This window comes from Bactrocera dorsalis, chromosome 1 (assembly GCF_023373825.1).
Source record: "Bactrocera dorsalis isolate Fly_Bdor chromosome 1, ASM2337382v1, whole genome shotgun sequence".
Classification (NCBI taxonomy): Eukaryota; Metazoa; Arthropoda; class Insecta; order Diptera; family Tephritidae; genus Bactrocera; species Bactrocera dorsalis.
The window spans coordinates 28,177,498-28,202,459 of record NC_064303.1 but is presented as its reverse complement, the minus strand read 5'-3'; the positions used below and the strand labels follow the sequence as shown (position 1 = coordinate 28,202,459).

The window sequence follows — 24,962 nt, the reverse complement described above, 5'->3', positions numbered from 1 at the left end:
ATTATTATATTTACTATGTTTAAAAAAAACACCGAAATTAGGGTTGGCAACAATGAGCCCCATCATGTAATGAAAACGTCAAAAACAGAAATTGACAGTGAATTTTGTTTTGAGAACAGTTCAATAAATTCGTTTGTATTGTGTTAAGGTGTTTATCAGTGTTTAGTTTGCATTTCTGTTTTTGTCTTCATCGATGTGCATATAATTAGTAAAAATACTTTTGTAGCGCTCGACACAAGCAGTCGCATAAAACCACCCAGGAATAGGAAAATAATAAGTTCATGTCTTCTCATATCTTGCGCTATAGAAATGGTCAAAGTGTAATTAAAAATTAGTTTATTCAAAAAACGTATAAACCATTATATAATAAAAACCAGTGATAAAAAAAAAACTAAATGCAATCGATTTGACTTCATTTGTATCACATCTGATCAAATAAGAACGCTTTTGGGAACTAAGCTAGTTCTCCATAACGTAATAAATGTTTACATTAATAGCTTTCGGTGCAATAAATACATAGTTTAACAGAATAGCTTACTAATAAATCACGTAAAAGAAAAATTAAGTAAATACTGGTTTAAAAGTGTAAACAATTCTTTAAATAAAATACTATATAATTAATATTTTGTATTTAAATATACCGCCAAATTGGCTTCGCAAAGTTCTTTCCTCGATATTTACATTATGGCCTGGGAACATGGCAGCTCTCCGGTGGATTGGTGTGAGGGAAATTATCTGATATCTTCAAATATAGCAGAATTCGTGAATACGGTACGTCTGTTTACATAAGTTATTAAGTAATAGTGTTCGCATGCATGTATGCAAGTGATAATATCTCTACATCGGAAACGGAATCGGAAATGTGACTTTCAACTATTTCCGTTTAATAATATAATACTTATCTGCTATTTGAACTGTAAATTACCAAATCTAGGTAAACTTCAAAGTATTTTTTTAATGTAATAGTACAAATATATGTTTGATATTTATAATGAACAAAAAATAAATAATTGCATACCTTATTTTATGTTAAACAACTAATGTTATTTAGTTTTTCAGTAAAATTCTAATTAATGCGCAGACAAAAAATGTGTATGTAATGTGAAGTAGTTGTATTGTTGTTACAATGACAGAAAATATTCTCTAAATGTTTTTGAATAATGATGTCGTCTTAACAGAACTTAGCCGGGTGATAATACGGATTCGTTACGTTTAGTGAGAGCCGATTATCTTGAGAATAATGTATTTCCTATAACTTTTTGGTATATACATACATAAATATGTATGTACGTATGTGTACTCAGTAGCTAAGAGATCAGAAATAATTTATTACAAGGGGCTTGACATTTACGAATTTGTTTTTTATACATATGATAGATAATTAAACTAAGCGAGATTACTACATTACTATAAAATGATTCACCTATTAATAAATATTGAACTACATTTATTATATGCTAGATAATAATCTTTTATGGGTGTATCGAAATAGTTTACAGTTTTTTAATTGTACAATGTAATGTTTAGGATCTCTCGACCTTAGCCCTCACCTGCCTGTTTTTTCATTCAGTTTTCCTAATCTCTCCAGCAATTTATTATTTTCAGAAACCAGAAATTGTTGAACACATTGTTGTTTATCTATTCGTTGTTATCAATCTTTCCCTTTTATATAAATATACATATATGTACATACATATGTATATACATACACTGATGGTAGATAAAATAGGGACAAACTCATTGACTTATAGTATTTTAAAGCATAAAAGCATTATTTCTAGAATATCGGCGTAAAAGCTATTTTGTTTAAGTTGACAGCATTTTCAGCTGGCATAAATAATAGAGACAATCACCGTAAAATTTTTTAAGGAGTAAATATCAAAACAACAAACTTTTCCCTTATATACTTTCACTATGGTTTCCTGAATTTCGCGGTCCATGTTATATTTTCCTTCCGATCAATTTATTTATTTGTCATAAATGTATTCATGTTTTGATTCGAAATTTAACTTTTTAAACGAATTTACAATGAGCTCAAAACGCTATCAACTTGAGCAAAATACTGTTTACGCCGAAATTCTAGAAATAATAGACGGAAAACGAAATAAACAAGCAGTACTGTTATCAAGCATCGTTGCACAGCGACGAGTGGTTCAAACCTATGTTCATAAAAAGTTTTTTTAGGCTTTGAAATAAGTCTATGGGTTTGTCCATATTCTTTCTGCCACCTGTGTATATTAGTCTACATACATATGTACATATGTACATACATATATACAAGATAAAATGCTAGGGCGCTGAACTTATTTACCTGAAGTTGCTAAATAAATCATATACGCAACAAAGAAAAGTGTTTCAAATAGATACAACTTAAACATACGCAATTAAATTTATGACATGATAAATACATTATTCAGAACAAAAAAAAAAAACTACGGAGTGTAAAGTATACAGTTAATAGGTTCTACATTTTATATATGTACATATGTACGTGTGTATGTCTTTGAACTTTAAACAAAATAATGTTCATGGTTATTCTGCGTGTTAAAATATGTACATTTGTAAAAACATACATACGTACTATAAATTTGCAACTCTTAGTATATAGTAAAATAAACAAAAGTTGTAACTACTTATTTCAAACTATGTATTTCAAAATATGTATTGTTCAAGAGACTGCACTACATGTTTCGAACATATTGGGTAGTCGAAAAAGTCTTTTCGCATTTCTAATAAAACTTCAACTTTTTTTATTTTATTTATACTAATAAATAAATAAACAAATACGTAGCATTTTGGTCGACCACTTCTTGCCATTTTCCCGCTGGAGACATTATTCCATCAGTGTAAATCGAAATTTCAAAATTTCCAGAACGGAAGGGAGCGAACCACTGTTGAACTGACACAGCATCGTCTCCGTAAACTTCACAAATTTCATTGGTGACTTGCGTGGCATTCTTCCCTTTTTTACACAAAAATTTCAAAATGTAACGAATTTCTTCATTATTTTCACTCATTTTTGAACAGCGGTAACTTTTTTCAACTTCCCCGAATTTTATTTGTTATTGGTTAAATAAAGCTTAAAATCTCACCTTTCCAACACTATATGATATATGGTAACACTGGAGATATACACGTAACGACATCTATTGACAAAATACGAAAAGACTTACCAATATTATTCAGATCGAAACTTTTTTATTTAACACTGATGTATTACACTTTTGTTAGCGCTTTTTCCAATCTTCAAAGCACTTGAAAAGTAATTTTTGTGAACTTACTTATCTCCTTCTTCGATGAAGTTTTTATCTCCCCAATCGTAGCGTAGTGTCCTTCTTTGAGTTCAGTTTTGGGGACGCGACACGGTTTTTGGTCAAAAGTCAGCAATTTTGGAACAAACTTCGCGGCGACCCGACTCACACCAAAATCATTGTTTAAAATCGAACGGCACGAGCCGTTAGTTACTCAGTAATTTCTTTAATGATCATTCGACGATTAGCCACTACTATTTTTATAGCTTCATTAATATTTTCGTCTTTTCTTGCCGTGCTCTGCCGCCGACACGCTCTTCCTTCTAAGTTTTTGTTTAGATGCGCTCATACTGTTTCTAACTGTTTCTTCCCTTGGCTCAATATGGTGAGCTTCCGAGTCTGCTCTATGTCATGGGGAACGCAATGTCAGCTCACCCAGAGCCCATTGAAGCGGTAAGGCCATCGTTACTTCGAAAGGCGGACCGGTGTTGGGAAGGCTCCGTTAAAATACAGCCGAATTTTTCTCCTGGCTGCAAGTCATCCAAAGATACTAGAGTCGCATAACACCCTGGATTAGGAGGTGACAGCTCTTGGCCCTAGCAAACCCATCTGAAAAGTGCTCACACCGGTTAAAAGGGACAAGGTGCCTGCCAATCCCAGGATATATAATATGGATGATATAGTGCTTATATTGGCTGTTTCAATTTTCAACGTAAGTACAGGGCATTCACTTTAGGAGGATTTAAAAATAAATGCAGTAAATATCTGGAATTCGTTATGAACACCACTAATGCTTGTCTTAACGTCCGAAAGTTCAAGAAGCGATATATTCTTCTTTTATATGGAGCTCTGGAGTTTAACAAAATATTTTATTAGATTGGGTGTAAACAGGAAATATGTAAATACCTGTGAATTTATGCAATGATAGTCATACACGTTACTACATTTCGGGATTGTGAAAAATTGTTCGTAAATCCTTTTATAATCAGTGAACTTTTAGTTATAAATTTGTTATCTTAATACTAGTCGGTTATTAGAACACCAAGCTCATAAATCATTCCAAGTCCATACGTAAACTTATTAATCGAGGCAAGGCATGTATACGAGCAATGAACTAAAATGTGATAATAAGGGTATGGGTACACATGTATACTATACAAGGTGCGTTCCAAAGTACACAGGAATCTAGCATCATTCTAACGCACCATCTACAGCCATTGACATATAAATAGCACACATCTAAATCCCATATTAATTCTAATTTTTTTAAACCTAAAGTAGCTGAACAATAAAAATTTGGTATGTATCTACTTGTCACTGTTATGAGGCTCATTTCCCTGCACAAAAATACTGCTTATTTTCTATCAAATTTTGTACGCGACAATTTTTTTGCGTATAGTGTTGTTTTGAGGTGGGCACATAAATATTAGGTTGATCGAAAAGAAACCGGTGATTTTTTCAAAATGTTTTTGAGTTTTAGTTTTTTTTACCATCCCAAGACGTCGTATATGATCATGTATGGTTGATTGTGGTATATTTAACTTCTCTCCAATCTCACGCTCAGTTACATGACGATCCGATTCGATTAAAGCCTTGATGACGTCATCATCAACTGCACTTGGCCGACCTGAACGGAATTTGACAAACCAACTTTGACACTGTGTTTCTTTTAAGGCTTTGTGACCATACACATCACGTAACTTTTTAGCAACCTGAGCTGCATTTTTTCCTTTACGGAAATAATAAAGTAAAATATGACGAAAATGCTCCTTTGTGCGCTCCATATTAAAATTGCCGCCAAACAAACAAATATAAATAAAATTACGCGCGCTTTTTTTCTAAGGCAAGGTAAAAGTGCCAGCTGATATTTGAAAATGCAATAACAGAGTCATAAGCCGTTCAAAAAATTGTCAACGCCGCGGCGCGCCGCGCTTAATGGTTTTTTTGGTATACCTAGGCTTAAGGGATTGACCTTGTGGACGACGTAAAAATGATTTTCCAACTGGAACCTTCCTGTTCATCTTGGTTTTGTCGCTCAAAAACACGTTCTTTCAAAATTGTGTTGGTTTGTCTCTATGGGCCTTTCCAAATGCCAGTCGAATTTTGATGTGGCGTTTTGACAGGAGTGGTTTCTTGCTGGTAATTTGTCCAAAAAGTTGAGATAAGTTGAGTCGTCTTCCTACAAGCTTTCTGTACACGTCCACGCCATATTCGTCATTAATTTCGATCATAGTTTCTCTGGTTGACTTAAAAGGATCCTCTTTGCTCTTCCGTACTATGTATTTGTCGACACTAATATCGGTTTTACGTGGTCCTGGTTTTCTTGGTATCTTTTTATTGATTTTGGAGAGCAATGTATTATTTTGGCAATTTGGCAGAATCTTTTCCTTTTTTGCTCATATTGGATGTAAGGACTCCCTCTTCCGGCGTGGAATGTATTTTTCCTTCTCATTTTAACGAAATATTGTTGAAATAATTATATATTCGCAGAATTAAATTAAAAATATGCGAGGACCTCACACAAAATTCAAAAAAAAAAACTACGAACTTAAAAGTGTGCTATTGGGTTGACCGAAAAGAAACCGGTGATTTTGTATACAAACGGCGCGTGAAATTTTCATTCAAATCAGACAACATGCCATTTTTGAATTTCAGCCACGGAAATCCCTATGTGCGGCGGTGGAAGTATCATGGTCTGAGGCGTGTTTTCATGGCATGGCATCGTGCCAATTGTTCGAATAAATGGTAAAATGTACGAGTGGTTTCAACGTTTTCAAAGTGGTCGTGAGGACATAAATGACGATGAAAATGTGGGCCAATCAAAATCTGTGATCAGCGGAAATACCATCGAAACTGTGCGTGAATTCATCAAAAATCAGCCGAAAAAATTCCGACCAAAAATTGCTCAAAATCTAACATTCGAAGGACGATTATTTGACCAAAAATCATATTTAAACCATTAACCACTCCCCTTATTCACTTGATATGGCACCGTGCGTCTTCTCCCTTTTCGGAAAAATGCATTTGCCCATGAATGGAAAGCGTTATCCAGACGTAGAGGCCAACAAGCTAAAACATTCGTTCGACATGCTTTTGGACCGTTCAAAAACTGTATTGAAGCTGAAGGAGACAATTTTGAATAAAATAAATTGATTTTGCCGAAAAACCCATTTGTTCTGTTTTTTAAGTCCTGTTTACTTTGGAACGCACCTTGTATATAATAGTGGCAAGGCAACATGGATTAAATGGTCGAAAAAAGCGAATTTTCCAGAATTTTTTCTGAGAAAACTTTTAAACTTATTGATCCAAAAATCTGTGCACATATTATGGTACCTTTTAACAGTATTTAAAGATTTAGTATTAGTAAAAATATTTATTTGGAAAGGAATTACAGCTGATCTCCGGGAGCTCTTCCTCAAAAAATACGTTTTGCGGTGATTACTATATCTCAGAACTGGATCCTCTGAAATAAAAAAAAAACCAAACAGATTTCGTTAAAGTAATACTAAATCTAGTACTTAATCAAAGAAATAAGCAAAATAAATTAAAAAAATGACAGTTTCTTAAAAAGAAAGAACAATTTTTGACCAAAATTTCGACATTAAATTGTTTATAAACGAATATTTAGCGGTGAAAAAAAATCTTTAATTAACTACTAAAAAATATGTTTAAGAAGGTCGTGTTAAAATTTGAGACCAATCGGTTTAGCTGTTTTCGAGTAATGTTGGTCAACGACTTTGAAAACATCATTTAGAGAAAAAAGCGTTTAGGGTTGGGAATGCACTTCCAAGCACTCTGAAACGCCTTTTCGAATTGCGTGTAACTTCGAAAATATCCAACGGAACGATAAGAAATTTTATGTGTATTTTTTTTTTAAATATACGTACATTAATACAGAAATAGAGTTTTTGAAAATTCTATCTGTATATAACCCCTTAACTGAGCGCTGACAATAAGTCACCTGTTCATTTATCAGTGATCGTTTTTTTTCATAAATATTTAAACAATTCATTTTAAAATAATCAAATAATAAAATATTATATATTTAACCAAAACGTGAGAAAATAGTAAACAGCTGATTGTGTTTTGCGACAAATTGAATAAATGCCACTTAAAATAGTCTCGCATATTTGAAATTGTATGTCAAAATAAATTGCATGTAAAAATACTGAGCTTTTTTGGATATTGTTATTTTGCGATTTTTCAATAAATGCCGAAAGTTTACGACATTAAATAGGTATTCCAAATATTTATTTACTATCACGAATTTAGAATATATTGTATATACCAAGGATATGGGTCCTTGTGTGTGTTATAATATTTCTTTACGTATATTTAAAAAAATTGTAGATACATGTGACTGATGAAGTGTAGAGTATGCTTGAAGTCTGAGCAAAATTATATTATAACAATGTTTTCATTCAAAGACAGTTATTGCAAATATAAATGAAAAATTGAGGAGTGAAATAAGATATTGGAAAGAAATCAATTAAAAATGTTAGAAGTTAAAGCTTGTTCTTGAAAAATCGTTTATGAAATCATAAAATAACCATGTTACAACTGCGACCAATATAAGCCTAATATAATATAATTCTTGAGCTTAAGGGAGTCATCCCGTATGACGCTCACTTTTTCGGAATCTTTTACAGTGAAATGGAAAAACAGAGATTCCAAATTTTTACTATATATTAATTAAGCCTTGAGATATGTACATTTATGAAGTTTTTAAGTAAAAATATTTTGTTGAATACGAGATTATAAGTTTTAATGATACCCATGAAAAATAAGGTATTATTTGATTAATTTTTTCTGATTCAATATTTTTCAAAAATCTTAGTTCAGGACATAGTCCCATATATATGTGATGAATGTACCATTAAAATTTGAAAGCAATCGAAAGCAATGAAAACGTTTTTGAGAGATCATAGACGTCAATTTAAAAAAATATAGTTTCGAGAAAAATTTGAAAATTTAGGTTATAGGCCACGAGCTCTAAAGACCTTACTCTCTCACTCCTGAAACTTTGCCATATTCACATTCTATGAAAAAAAAAAATAAATTTTTTGAAACCGTCACGTGGAATGATGACCCCGTAATGAAAGCACGAATTTTATAAGAGACAACTGTGGACGATCACAAAACAATCATTAAAATGAGTAAATTAGAAAAGGAATTTAAGCAAGGCATTCATTTGCAAACGCCCTCTGGGGAAAATCTGTAAAATAATATTTTCTTCTGATGAAACAAATATTAATTTGAGGTCACGAAAAAAACCCAGTAGTTGTGAAAATAAAGGTATGATGCCTACATCGCATTCTTTGTTGAACTACGTTAAAGTCGTCTTATATCTCACACAGCTCATCGTTTCATCGGGTGTTGTCATCGTCCGTGCCTCTGCACCATATAACAGGACAGGAATATTGAGTGACTTATAAAGTTTTGTTTTTGTTCGTCGAGAGAGGACTTTACTTGTCAATTGACTACTCAATTCGAAGTAACACCTGTTGGCAAGAGTTATTCTGCGTTGGATTTCGCGGTTGACATTGTTGTTGTTCTTAATACTGATTCCAAGATATACGAAATTTTCTACGACTTCGAATTTATGACTTCCAACAGTGACCCGCGAGTGCGACGACTGTTTTGTTTGATGACAGGAGATATTTCGTCTTGCCCTCGTTCATTACACGACCCATTTGCTTCGCTTCCTTACCCAAAACTAACTGCGCAGTTGTTGAGGCCAATAATATTAATATTATCGGCTTACGCCAGCAGCTGTACACTCTTATAGAAGAAGGAAGATTGACCCAGCAATTTATAGTTTTCTTACGATATATGTATACACATATAAATATATAATATATAGGTACGAAAAGAGTTATTCTCATTTTGTAATAACACCATTATGAATAAGCTACCAATCAATAATCTTTTTCGCAATAAATACTTCTTATAAAAATTTTATAATTGTAACACTCTTTTATGACTACTTATTTATGTGGTTACACAAGTGCGTATACAAAATTATTAGATTTGAATATGATAAGTAAGTAGTAAATAAGCCATGGAGAAGTAATAAAAGTTCATAACTAGAAGACAAACGAATCGCTATTACGACAATCGATCACAATATATCATATATGTGGTACATTAGGGGTGGGTAGAAAACGAATGTTATTTTCGCTTGATTTTCTGAAAACAATGATTGATAGCCACCTTTAAGAAAGTCTCTCAAAGTAAAATAGTAAAAAAAAATAAAAAATGTAAGACGGGTCTTCCCGTTACAATACTTGGAGAGCCCTCTTAGAAACTTCAAAGAACTATTTTTTTCAGAGTACCAAGCGAAAAAAAATATTCGTTTATTTTACTCACTCTAATATGCATAGACACATATACATATGTATGTATATGATTGTTTGCAGCGGTGTATGGTATGTTACAATGCTTTCAAATCAAACGAATTGGGAATAAGAACATACAATAGCTCAAGCGGATAATGGTTTATATGTCAAGTCTTATCGCAAGCACTTCAAAAATTATTACTAATAAAAAAATAAACTGCGTTGTTTTTATTGACTTAGGATTTGTATACTCAATACAAAAGTAACTTTCGGATGGTATAACAAATATAGTTATATATATGTACATATTATACAATCGCGTTCGATTGGGGCTGTAGTAGTGTTCCCTCTATAACTTCAGTATGCTCTGAACATCATCCTCTAGATCACTACTTTGGGTCCTACAATAGTGTCTCCAGTCCTTGTCGACCAGCTTCCCGTGCTCTTCATACTCATGGATTTCGGTCTCTTTCTTTTTTGTCTGCATATGCGTCTCGCTTCCCTCTTCAAATCACGGTATCTATCCCAACCCGCTCGTGTTGCGGTCCATCGCAACATTGCGAGGTAGACTGTCTCTTTTCTCTTCACTACAACCATCAGAAAATAGAGAAAACGACCATAAAGACCACGAAATTGATACAAAAAAGCTAATATTTTAACTTCGGAATTTTATATCGATATTATTGTGTTTACACTAAATTTAAGAACTTTTTTATACATTTTGAGGTTATGTGTAGAAGGAGTGAATACAGAAGTTATAAATCTTTTAGTAAAGATAATTGCTTTTATTTTTAAATTGTCTTCAACCCTTAAAAATTCTACTTTGGTCACCGAAATAGCTGATTAAGCAAGTTATTGATAATATCAGTACTTTTAAATATCGGGATCCCGATGCTTCGATGAATCTCATATTTATTTATTAAGCGCAATGTGTATATGAATTAACTCAAAAGACTATAATTATCATATTGCACAAATTAGCATGCACTCACATGAATGGATGTATAAAGTGCTACATTTTATATTAACAAGTGTGATCAGAATTACAGCCTGGTGCGATAAGCCTGTAACATACATATCTACATGTGTTTATACATTGAATTGTTTATTACTCAACCAATGTACGAGTAAACTTAACTTGTTTCTGGAAAAAGTGATTAGTTCTTGAAGTGTTTTGCATCGAACTCTCCCAGAAAAACTTCGCCTTTAAGGCCGAACTAGTGTAATTTTCTCTTTTCGCAACTCCTCTCGTAAAGTGTATGGGCCCACAGCGAAAAATGGTTCCGAGACTATTAGACTAGTTGCCGTAGCTTTTTCACCAAGAAATCGGGTATTACATTACATCCATGCTTCTAGGATTTTGTTTTCAGTGACAACCCTGTTAAGCATTTTTATGTACCCGAGTACCATTGTTCATTTGACTTCAATAGAGGAGATTATGTGAAGTGCCGCTTTACTATTACTGAGAATAACAATTTGTTCCCTGTGTTAGCTTTTCTCTAGAATAATCTCTGTATATCTGTTATGGCATCGACCTTAGCCTGAAAAATGTTGACAGTTTGGTACGTGGTTTAGTATACCTGCCTCAATTTCATCTGACGTTCTTGATTGTCTGCATATCATTGCGAGGGAACTCCTTCAGATTCTACCAGGTAGACGTTTGCACACAATTACGCTCTGGTGGATTTTACAATCATTCACTAACTGATGTGTACGAATACGGAGCAAAGTAATTAATAGTTTAGATATCATTACATTATGTAATCAAATGGATTTTTTTCGAGGGTATAAAACTAACGGTGTCATGTTAGTTTAGATTAAGGCTGAGATGAAAGTCACAAGTACTTTGTGATATTAACAACTGAAGAAGATTTAGGCCTTCACTTATCGACAAAGCGCCTTAAGCTCATTACAAATCTGCTAGGTGATTGATTCTACTATTTGCTTGAATAGCTAAAGCAGTACGATTCAAGATGTTAAAACTTTTGTTTCGCAAGAGATGCACATTTGAAACTGGAATAAATAAAGCTGTATAGTGCATAATAATAATAGAATTCTGTTTTCTGATTTTTAAACTTCTTGTTAATTAACGAAAGTGAGTAATTATTGCTTAGACAATCGAAAATTAAATCTAATGGCCTTAGTTCTTTTTTAGTTGCTGTGCACGCATTTGTTCGTGTTTACATTCGGTATAAAGGCACGATTATATCAAATCTACCTATTTGCATTTTCAATGCATATAAATTAGGCATTGCACAGCTGTGTTTATGAAAAGAGTAGGTTCAAACTACAAAGCAAAAAAAAAAATCAAGTTAAAAGAAAAACTACGAATTTAATAATATTTAAAAAAATTTTTAGCTATTTCTAAGTATATACAGTTTTATTTTTTTTAACAAGATTTATTTAAAATCACCTTAAAAATTAGTATGTTCGTGATAATAGTAGCGCCTAATTTGTTGAAAGAAAAAATCCAGTTAACAATTACAATTTCTACTAAATGTTTTCGATTGACAAATATTTAGTTGTACAGTTTTTATTTTTTATACAACCATACACCGACGTTACGTGGAGTCGATTAGATTCTTACAACGCTTCATAGAGATTTAAGGCGATACGTATTTGACCACTAGCCAAAGTTATATTCTATTTGATGTATTTGCTGCTGCTATAGCTTGTTGAACATCTTCTCATAAATTTTCGACTGGAATCAGGTCCAGTGCCTGCACAGACCGGGATAATACGACGAGCTTTTCTGATGCAAACCACTCCAAAACTACTTTGGTGATATGTTTTTAGTTGTTATCCTGTTCAAACGTGCTTTTTATAGTAATTTTTCAACTGGAAAGTGGTAACATAACATCGTTTGGGGTAGTTCATACAATGCTCAGATCATCGTGTTAAAAAGTTTTGGGACTGTATGTCTTCTTTAATGGGATTGTAAATTCTTGGAATAAAATTATGTGTTTGGTAATGGACTGACATACTTTCTGGGCCATGTTCCTTAAAAAAGGCATTTTTGTTTTCATCAGTTTACGGGATATACTATATATTATGTATTCTTGCAGCCACATGTTTCTTCGTCTAAAGAGCTTCTGGGGTCCCTTTATCTTCAAATGGTTTTCATATAGGGTCCTATGATTTGTAAGGATAGTAATAATTTTTTATACTTTTTGAGGATGCTTAGAGCTTGCTTTTTATATAACCTATAATCTCTCTGTCCTTTAATATTAATTTTTTTACGTTTTTCCCCAATATTAACTGCTTTATTGTTGCATTTTACATCCCACTGATGTTTCGGTTCCCTGTAAGTTCTGTCTTCAATTAGCTTCACTATTAGTTCACACTTCTCAATGGAACAATATTTCCTTCTACGCACTAAAAGGGAAAATGCACTCGGATTTGAAAAGCTTTCATAAGAAAATTATTAAATTGCTTAAATAGACTTACTTATCGCAACTATCTAATAATTTTTTAATTTATCGATCCCTAGCGATACGATATTTTACGATATTTTATTGAACAGCTTGTTTTATATCTAATGCAAAAATGCGTGATAGTAAACACAGCGGAAGCAAAAGTAACGGGATATTTTCGTTTTTATAATTTTAAGTATCTATGCTACCAATATAAAATAATCACTTTGGTTGACTTAGCAAGTTAGTATCTGTCGGTAAAGATCTTTATATATAGTAAGTTGCTGTCCTTCTATTTTCATGAACACAACTGTATGTCGTCTTCACATAGAATCGTTCATATGAAAGTAGACTTCCAAAATAAGGTCATTGACTTATGACTATATATACTCTTCAATTATTCTCTAGCTTCTACTTTAAAACACAAAGGGTTTGATAAGTATTTACACTTGTGTTTAGAGGCTGATAAGAAGTTCGCGTAAATTAATTTTATTTCATCAACAAAATCCGTTTTGAAATTGATTGCACATACTAATACAGCGTAGAAATGAATTCTAATCTAAGAACATACGTTATACATAATTCATTGTATCAGTAGAAACAACACATTTTAATAAATAACACTAGTCCCACGAAGTAATACTTAATCAGGTGGTTCCGTGAGAGAGTCTAGAGTTTGGAGTAGGTTAGGTTTAGCGGATTAAAGTTCCGCACTCCGGCTTTCGATGCTTCCCCCTATTTAAAAAAAAAAACTAGTTTACTATCATTTTGCGACTGTGATAGGCCATCAGAGGCTGTTTCTTACTAATTTTGGCTTGCTAAAACAACACGTTGGATTTTTTGTTTTTTAGTCAAGGGATGTAGAGCTCAAATCAACATTATTTACTAAAATGACAAAAATAGCTATACGTGAAGGAAAATTTTTGAACTCAAATTCGAATCAGGGCATCTCAAATAATCGGTCCTTTTAGCACATCAGTTGCAAATTTTTCCTTCAGATTTGTTGAGTAGTGTAATTAGTGACTTTTGGGCATATTATGTAATTTCTATGTAATCAAGTAAAAGTAATAATTTTTTGTACCAAAAACGTTTAAATTATTTCTAAAAATTTTCCTCTTGTTTTAATTTTTTCGTAAAAATTAAAGAATTGAAATTCTAAGTTCAGGCACAGCCGAGCTTTTTATAATCTTGCATTTATAAGGATCGAAATATGTTCAGTTCTCTGCCAAAATTTCTCAGCGCGTTAAGTTGATATAGCTACAGCTTTGTAAAATATGTACATGTACTTATGTGCATGAGACCTATTAGATTGCAAAGGCATGCTCTCCAGATGGCCCTTCTAATTTCAATTCTCTGTCCCACACAAATAAGGAGGGCTTAGTTATAGGGTTCTACAATATTTCATTTAATAGTCGTGACAAAAGTACGATTAGATTGGATTTGTACTTGAACTCTTTTGTCGATCGGCAAATTTTCCATTCGGAATCGCTCATTCGCACGGGCGACGTGAGCCGGGCAACTCGACTCGCACAATTTTTTTCATTTTTAAATTTTAGTACGCTTCATGGACGCGTTGGCCAAAAATTTTTTTAATACTCTTGCAACATACTATCTTAAACTAATCACGTTAGGTATAGTGGTATATATGTATATAAATAATTAAGGTGAAATCCGAGTGACTGCCTGTCTGCCCATCCATCCGTTACTTGTAGTTTTCTTAAAAAAAAATACTACATATCGCATTTTTAGGCTCTTAGTTTGCCCTTTTATATATACATATGTACATATGAATATGCAAACATGTACACCCTGTACCTAGCTAATCAATTATATTTTACATGAAGTCAAAACATAATAAACATGCCTTATCTGACCTATCCTAATTTAACACCTGTCGTATTTTATGGAGAGCTACAATTGTTTTTTTTACTTATCAGTTATCAGAAAAAATTGTTAGTTCAGCTGTCGATGCCTACCTGCCTGCCAAACAATGTTCAAATTTTTGTGCACACCTCTTCTAATAAGCAATAAAAATTGAAATATTTCCAATACATACATACATACATATGTGTATTATTTGTGGATACTCCGCAATTGATTGATAAAATTTCAAATTTTTCGCAATGTCAAGGTGGAGGCTAAAATTATTGCTTTTATATTTTATAATTACCTGGGAAAGAGTAACAAAACACGGCAGGCAAAAAATAAGTCACATATGCTTTAGTACACGACTATTTACGTAAATACATATTTAATTCGTATAATAGTGCATACTAAATTGCGTACAATATGTGCAAATGAATTGAACGCATTCTCCAATTCACACCTTTAGTTAAACCCCCCTTTATATTAGGGCATCCGTTTGTTACAATTAGTACAAATTTAACTGTTAGTAATAATAAAAAATTACCTAACGTAATTTTGAAATTATCAGGTGTGAAAGGTACATTAATTTGCATATTAATACGGCAGTATTGGGGAAAAGGGTGATATTTTATATTTAAAGGCACATACATACATGTATGTATATCAATTTTATATCGAGTAATTGTTGTGAATGGGGTTTTGGGTATATCTATATACATCTGTGATTGAAAAAAAAGTGGGTTGAATGTACATATCTCCTAAAACATTAATTATATAATATTTGTCCTGAGCGACAAATCTTTTTGGCCGTCCTACCCACTCCCCATATAAAGTTTTTGTTACAAACTACTAAAGGTGCGAAATATTTATAAATAAATAAATAAGAGTATGGCACTGCCTACGTTATGGTAAAAAGCCATATCTCGGGAGCTGTTTGATCGGTTTCAATCAAATCTTTAGGTAATTTTATCTTTGCATTCTAACTCACAGTGCGAATCAGACAAAAACCACACAATTTTAAATTGCAACTCATACTTTCAATTCAAGAAGCAATCAATATATCCTAATAAAACATTGCCGAATAGTGCTTTTGAGGTGTGCCATTTTATGATCAAAAATTATCCTAATCAAATCAAATTTAATGCAGTTCCTAATGCTAATTTTTTATCGCAAATATCGGTCAATCTGTGAAATGTAATTTAGAAATTCGAAAATCCTAGTCTGATAATAATTTGTCAAAAATGGTTTGAATCGGATCAATAATTCTCCTAGCAAAGTTTTCGAACATTCGACTAGAAACTTACCGCAGGCTCCATACAAATTATATCAATAATCCATTCACGATTTCGCCGAACAGTGAAGGTTGAATTTCTTCTCAACATTTGGAGGTAAAATAAGGTTTTTCCCGGTTTTGACCCAAGTTGCAAAAGTATATATGTATTATAATACGTTCACTTATACCCGAACTTGGCCCTTCCTTACTTATTTTTTATTACGTTGATATACAAGTATGTATGTATGTACATGCCCCTGAAGTACAATAAAATCAGCTTCTTATTCGTGAGTTTTTGGCCAAAAACAATACTTTAACTATGCCCAGCCTCCGCATTCTCCAGGCATGGCTCCATGTAAAATTTTCCTATTTACAAAAAAAAAAGAAAATCTTAGATAGCCGCCGATTTACAATATAGAGTTTGAAAAGTATTTCGACAAAGGAAGTCAGCTTAAGTCCATAACATCGAATAGAAGTATTTTGAAGGCGACAACATTAATGCAAACGAATGAATAAATATTAAAAACAAGAAAGGAGGGCTAAGCTCGGGTGTAAACGAGAATTGTATATTAATAAGAATAAAATTCTTAGAAATTTCTTCAAGAAAATATGGGATTTGGGGGGATTTTATTTATTTTTGCCAGTAAAACATACTATTAACATGCCACATAACTCACGTACAATCACCAATCATGTGGAGGAAAGTCAGACAGATGTTCGAAAACCCTGATGTATTATATGTTGGGGTCAAGTTTCCGCCAATTTTATCCATTCATTCACAAAAACACACCGTAAGCAAAACACGCTCTGCAAGTTTCTTTATTGGCCTATGTAAGCAGTATAAAGTTACCCGTAAGTTCGAGATTTTCTATATATTATGTTAGGTATATATTATAGGGGCTCAGGGAAGTATTGACCATTTTTAATAAACAGAGAAACTATTATCAGGATTTCTCTGAATTTTAATTATACATACATATATTCCATTCATTGACCGATATTTTCGGTCAACTATAAATAGTGGATTCCACATTTTGGGTATTTAGGGGATTTGAACAGTTTTCGCTATTCAATTAATTGAAAAAAATTTCAATTGAAAAATGATTAATTTAGAGTTTTATCCCGTTATATCAATTGCTTCTTGATTTGTATACTCGTACTACACCCACGCCACTTGATCCGTTCATTTTCATTTCGAGATATGTGATTTTGCCTAAAAGTGTGCAGTAGAGCACCACAGGATTTATCCTGAGTGAATATAGCTTTGTAGCTTTACTTTCCACTTTTTCAAAAATTTTAGTCCGCAGGTTCCCCTAGCTACTGCGATCCCCTTTGTCAAAGTTCTATATCTTATTTTACAGCTTAGTTAAGCACTTTATACGTTTTCGGTTAATAGCGTACCTTAAAAATACACCCATTCCAAAAATGTCTATATCGTCACCTGAAATGCAAAATAACGTATCATCAAAAAATTCGAAATTGAGTGTCTTATTGATTACGCTTCACTACTTCAAATTATATACATAATATTAAATATGTTCAACATTTTCTGGTTCTGCGGTCATATATAAACCAGTTTTAACCAATATTAATATTTTGTTTCACTCATGTTCCATTTTATTCCGTGTTTCATTCATGCCACTGTAAATTTCTGAAAATGTTGTTACGTTAATTTGCATTTCAGGTGACGATATGTAATAAATGTGTGTAATAATTATTTATTATGCACTTACATTGATTAATTGTACTCATTGGTACATATGTAAGTATGTATACATATTTAATTGATTTCGTAATATTTTCAAAGATTGTTCACCCTAATATCTTATATAATTGTATGAATACCTACACTTTATGTCCTTAAAATACACATTATATTATCATTATCATTACAGACAAGTAATTTTCTGTTTCTGCTCCTGCCGCCAGTGTTGATATGTTTATTTAAGGAGTATGGGCGTTTCGTAACACCTGGTATACACGTCCTCTGGGTTCTACTTATAATAGTGGGTTTAAGCTCAATGTACTTCCATGCAACGCTCAGTTTAATTGGTCAATTACTTGATGAGCTGGCGATTTTATGGGTTTTTATGGCTGCTTACTCATTGTTCTTTCCAAAAAAGTATTATCCAAAAGTCTTCCGTAATGACCGGTAAGTAATGAAAAATTCTTAAAATTCAGAAATATGTACATATAGTATATGTATATACATATAATATAGTATTATTTGAAAGGGTATATAACCATATTATAGGATATCAAATCTTTAGTTTATATGACAAGCTTTTGGTAATCGAATTGTATTAAATAGATCAGTCAATAGGTAATGTGACCTTACCACGATAGATTACCTTTTGTGGGCTAATTTAATAATACAAGGTCTGTTAAAAAGAAATCCACTATTTTTGCTTTTAATTGTAGTTTTATGTGGCACACTTATCTGATTTAGCTGAAATGTGTAAGCACTTTTGTTCGATAACTTGTTGGTGTTTCGAAGGTAATTTCATAATGTCATTCTCATAGAAACCCGCGTCCGTATTGATAAACAAATTCGGACAGTTGATTTACAGAAGCTTTCTTAATACGAATTTTTCATCAGCAAAATCATTCGCCATAGATAAAATGGAGGCACAAGAACATCCCGCGAGTCACTACCGAGTCAGGGTTGGCTTATCCTGATGGAATACAACTGCTTGGGTGAAGTTGGTCATGTCTGGGCGACTGCTTACTTTAGGTGATCCAATTGGTGATAGCACAGGTTTGAATTAAGAGTCTGGTGATAGATGATTCCTTGCCAATCTCACCAAACACCGTTTTCGCTTGACGTTATCGTAAGTAACAAACTTTTCTATACCAATAACTATGCGTTTTGAAGATGGATCGATTTTGTTGCTATTCAGAAGCGCCTTCGATGGAAATTATTCGGATCATGAGTTTCTTGCGTTAACTCAGGTAACTCCCAAATTTCGATTTTTAGTATTCAACATTATTTAAATGGTGCTACCATGTTTAGCTTCTGATTAATCGAAACAGTGCTTACATGACGGTCGAACTCGAAGATTTACATTATATTATCGATATATTCGACAATTGGTCCTCCAGAGCGTATTGCATCATTGACATCTATATTAGCAGAACTGAAACGACTTTCCTAAAATTGTGTATGATTGACTCTTACAGTATCAGGGCCACAAACACTTTTCAGCCGCTTGGCATTTCTTTATCAAAAAAAAAAAATTAAAACATAGAGTATTTTCTCCTTGCTGATGCCCATCTTTGACTCGTGCTCAAGTAATACCGAGTCTAGGAATTAAAAAACTGTCTGAGATTATTTTTTAATACGAAATCTTATCTTTCTAACGCTATATTGGATAAGTTAACACTAGGTACGATTACTAAAGTCGTTTGTCGGAAAATAATGTTTTTTTTTTTATTAGACTTGACTAGTTAGAAGTCAATATTCATAAAAAACTGCTAACTATTATGTATTTCATTACTAAATTTATATATACTCGAAATTTTGTCGAAAAAAAAAATCTGAAATAATTAATCAAAATTTTTGTTGAGTAAATTTAAAATTTGATATTTCAAATTCTTAATGACTGCGAAACCAAAATATTAATTTTTATTTATAGGAAAACATTCAGCGTGTTCATGTTTCTTTCGGCGATTTTTGCGACGGGCATGTCGATTTGGAAGCCCATAGTTAATGCGTTTGTACTAATGGCTATGGGCGTGCCAACAATGATAATGATGTATCGTGAGCTGCAAAGGTAAGCGTTTATTATAATAACTATGCAAAATGGTAACATTATTTGGAGACTCAGTGTGTACCTAAATGCAATATAAGCACTACAATTAATAGTAAAGGTGATATATTATATGCAAATAAATATGAATTAAATATATGTATGTATGTGTTTAGAAAATAATAACAATAATTTAGTGGACATGCTATTATTATGTACGATATAATTAAATCAATATACTAAGTGACTACCATAATTCATAATTTAAAAGATTTTAAAACGTTCTGAGGGGAGAGGATGAAAAATGTACTTATTCGCGATTTATTTTTGAAAAAAAAAATGAAACCGTTACACATAAATTTATGGTTAATCTTAAAAAAGTTTATGAAAGATAAAACAAGAAAAAACGCTAACTTCGGCTGCACTGAAGCTATAATACCCCTTACAAGAGCATTTCTTATAGAAATAAAAGTTTGTACCCTTTAAGAAAAAAACCCTCAAATATACAAAGATTCCTTAAGAGAAATCTGATCAATCAGTTTATATGTCAGCTATATGCTACAGTGGCCCGATATCGGCGGTTCTGAGAAATGAGCAACATCTTGAGTAGAAAATAATATGTTTAAAATTGCAGATCGAAATCGCGAAAGGGCTAGTTCGCACATACGAGTATGTATAAAGACAGTCAGCTGTAATACAAACTGAGCGTTCGGAATAAAATTATTGTAATGATCCTTTTGTATTTGTGAAGGGTATTATAGCTTCGGCAACCGAGATTAAAGTTTTTTCTTCTTTATATAAACATATATTTTATGGAGTCTTCAACGTTTGCTTCTGGATGTTACAAATTTCGTGGCAAACCCTGTTCAGAGTATACAAATAAGAGGTGAAAAAAAAAACGATTTCTTTAATTTCACATTAGATACTTCTGTGATCAAATTGAAAGGTGAATTTTGTCCATTTCATATCCTTCAAATATTTCCGCTGCAATACATTTATGCCACGAATTTTCCAGTTATCATAACACTTGGAAAAAATCCTCTGTGGCCGTCATGGCCATCAGAGTCTTCTTCGATTCAGCTTTTATATCCTCAATTAAGTCAAAACGGTATCCTTGGAGTGGTCATGTGAATTTGCTGAATAGCCAGAAGTTACACGAAGGTAAATCACTTCCCGTATTCACGTGATATGTCACCGTGCGACTTCTTTTTCGGAAGAATGCGTTTGCCCATGAAAGGAAAGCGTTATGCAGGCGTAGCGGCCATTCAATAGGCTTGCACCGGCATACTAGCGGTCATACCGGCCAACGAGCTAAAACACTTGTGCGACATGCTTTTGGACCGTGCAAAGAGCTGTATTGAAGCAGAAGGAGTCTATTTTGAATAAAATAAATTGATTTTGCCGAAAAACCAATTGTTCTGTTTACTTTGAAATGCACCTTGCATTTACCATAGTGTTCTTGACGGATATAATAGAATTACGGCTAACTTAAGTACGTCCTCTGACAGTATTTATCAAAACTCTAATCCAATTCTTTTTGACATCCAAGGGAACGTTGAATAGAATACTTTCGTTAAATTTACAGAAATCCGTTTAAAATTGTCAACAAAAATCATTTATAACTGTTATCTGCCTACGATCTTTAGTCAATGCAATCTAATGTCTAATAAAGATTGGGGTTTGACATGTTTGTACTGGAAATTTCCATGAATAGGCTTGGGTGAATGTCAATTTAAATATTTACTCACTGTGTTATACAAAAATCAATTGCTTTGGTTTTAAATATTCATTATAATGTATAAGAGGATTGCACAACAAAGACTTATGTACATATATGTTTCCGACTTGACATATAACCCATTACACCATCGAATAAATAAAGTGGTTAAAATTTATAGGTTTTTTTAATTGAAGAAACAAGACCTCAGAAAACGATTCCACTTATTAGAAAAGGTTTAACGAAAATTTGAGGAAAGTTGGAAAGTTTCAGACAATAACTCTAATTGATATTTCCAAATTGTGTTAAACAAAAAATTATCTGATTTGACTAATTCATAATTTTATTTTTTCAATCCAGGTAGATATATATTTTATTTATTATTATTATTACAATTATTAGTTTATATTATTATTTATTTATGACCTGCTAAAAGATAAACCCCTGTCGACGGATATCTAATAAAAAGTTGTATAAAAATTTTTCATTTACAGCTTAAAATGTTGAAAGTACTAGTTCTTTTGTGTAATCATTAGTGTGTATGTATTTTTTGTTACTCAATAATATACATATTGTTTAATTATGATACTTCCGCTTTTGAAAACATTAACACAATTTGTATTCGGCCATAACATGCAATGTGTTCTTGGATTTAATTGTAAGCAAGGTCATTAAAACTAGGACAGGCAAAGTGCAGCTTATCAGCTCTCAAAGTTCGTCGGCTTACAAGGCCTTTAACTATGTACTATATGTTAGAGCGTGTTGATTCACAAAGAGCCAAAACGAAATAATTGCGTATTCGGAAAAGGTTTTACGGATCACTCTGAACAACTTTGCTTAGGCGACAATGGATCTAAAATCGATTTCGCGATATCACATTTTATCCCATACAAGTGATTATTCACATTTTTCTTCGCCTTAAACATCGTTAGCTCGCAAAACGGTTTTAGACCTATAGTTTCTTAGGCAAAAATATTTAGAATACTTAATCCTTAAAATCCGGTATAATGTTTGTAACAAAAACGAAAATCATTATACAAGTATGTAGTATATGGGAGTTGGGCTAGTATCGACGCGATTTTATCATTAACCATTATCATGCCACATGCTAAAAAAGTGTTCACAGGGCTTCATTAAGGTGCTTCGCATACAATAACTAATCATATGGACTAAATCAACCGGATATTCGAAAATCCTAATATTAGTTATATCGGGGGTATGTCAAGTTTTCGCCCAATTTAATCTATTTTCGGCACAAAGATACACTGTTATGAGTAAAACTCGTTCTCCCATTTTTATTGAGATAACTCAAATATTGACTGATATTTGCAGTATAAAGTCACCCGGAAGTTAGAGAAACTTTATATTAGGTATATGGGTGGTCAGGAAAGTATTGATTCAATCGATTTTCGATACACATAGTTACTATTGTCAGGAAAGGATTCTCTCTGAATTTCAATTGGGTATCCCTTACATTAACCGATATTTTCGGTCAAAAACTACTATGGATACTGGGGTTCACATATTCGGTACCTAAGGGCTTGAACAGTTTTGGTTGGCTTTGGGAACAATTTTATCCCATTATATTAATTACTTCTTGATTTCTGTACTGCAAAGTGAAAGAAACAAATGGAATTTAAAATTGTGTTATATGGAAAGGAACCATGCAGCATCAAAAAGTTGATGATGCCACTCCCATCATCCAATTTTCACAACGGGGTATATAAAGCCCTCTCATATCACTATATATTGTATATGTACATACATAGAAGAATGTGTTGTAAATATGGCAAGTGTTGCTAAACAAGCACCCAAGTGTGAAAACAACAAGTAAAATACTTTTAAACAGTTTCAGATTAGAAAGGATTTCAGTACCAAGTGAGAGCAGCAAATTTTAAGCGACTTTAAATAATAATTCTAAACTTAGCCTTGACCACTAAGTTCTGCTATACCTACAACGCTGTAAAAAGGCCGAATTGTATTTATGGTATTCAACTGTGTAGTGCGACTTGTTTAGCCCACATTGACATAATCACGTTCAGTCAAAAATCCTTAACTATGATACATTCGATATGAAAATTATTACATACATAGATCTTGGTGTTGCTAGGGTAAAGAAAGAAGTTGACGGCAGCAGAAAGAAATACGAACTTAAACTCCGCGATGATTCAAACTTATTAGCTAATGTTTCGCTATAATTCCGTAAGCAAACTTTCGTGAAAAGAGGAGACCTGCCAGCATTCTAAAGAGAAAGATTATTATCAAAAAGGCTCAACAACAACAACAAGTGAGCTTGTAAAAGTCGAAAATCGTGTTAGGGCCCAAAAGAGACTAGAAAATAACCAAAAGGTGGATTAAAAGACATTTGATGAACATATTAGTATACTGCATACTAATTTTAGAATATTAAATATGGTTGATATTGAGAACAGAGAAGTCATCCTTACTTATTACATATTGAACAGCGTATAGTAAGCATATGTACATATATGTAGCTGTCATACAAACTAATCGATCGGAATAAAGTTTGTATGGGAAACTAAACTCCGAATAAATTGTTTAGATCGAGTCACTATAGCATATAGCTCCCAGATAAACTGTCCGATCAAAGCTTTTTTAAGCAATCTTTTTGTGAAAGGCATTATAGCTTGGGTGTAACTGAAGTTAACGTTTTTTCTGATTTGTGTACTGCGATTATTTCAACTCTTACGGGAATATTTCTGAGTGCTTTTGAGATTTTTCTATATTTTTTTCAGGTACGTTGCAATGAATGTTTAATTTTTTTTTGTTTTCCTTCAATTATTGGTAATTAGTTCAACTTCATAATAATCTAACGCAAGCCAGAGCAATATAAAAATAAATAATATATATAATATAATATACAAATTTGTTAGATTTAAACTTTTTATAATAATTTTCAAATTCCAATTTTAGAAAGACACTTAGATATATTAAGTGTATGCGCATGCAGCAATTAATATTTGGTTTACTGTTTTTTGAATTCTTCCATATGCGAGCAGGTATACATGTCTGTATGTGTATATTCCATTAACAAATGAACGGAAAGTTCGCAATATCGCGTGCAAAATTGCGAATATTCAATACAGTTAATTGACCTTAACATAATTTATTTCTACACCTCAGTTCAATTAATAAAAAAATCGCTGCAAATTTTTTATATTTCTACAATTAGGTGCATAAGCACTAAAAACTTATATGATATATGAGTATACATGCAAATTAGTGTATTGAATAAATTCCCTACTGTGAAATTCACCAGTTATAAATTGGTATACACTGCAACTAGTCAGTCAAAGTGTGTTTCCATGTAATCTACTAGACCTTGCTCAGGCCT

The 24,962-nt window shown here is 32.5% G+C and overlaps 1 protein-coding gene across 1 annotated transcript in view; it reads left to right on the top strand.

Annotated features, from left to right (window-relative positions):
- Positions 1–123: 123 nt before the first annotated feature.
- Positions 124–24,962, top strand: part of LOC105223744 (alkaline ceramidase) — a 30,645-nt gene continuing 5,806 nt past the window's right edge. Inside the window, exons 1-3 of the mRNA XM_011201549.4 lie at positions 124–771; positions 18,037–18,293; positions 19,777–19,914. Of these exons, the coding sequence (XP_011199851.1) occupies positions 685–771; positions 18,037–18,293; positions 19,777–19,914 (482 nt within the window). The 5' untranslated portion in view covers positions 124–684. The remainder of the gene's footprint in view (positions 772–18,036; positions 18,294–19,776; positions 19,915–24,962) is intronic.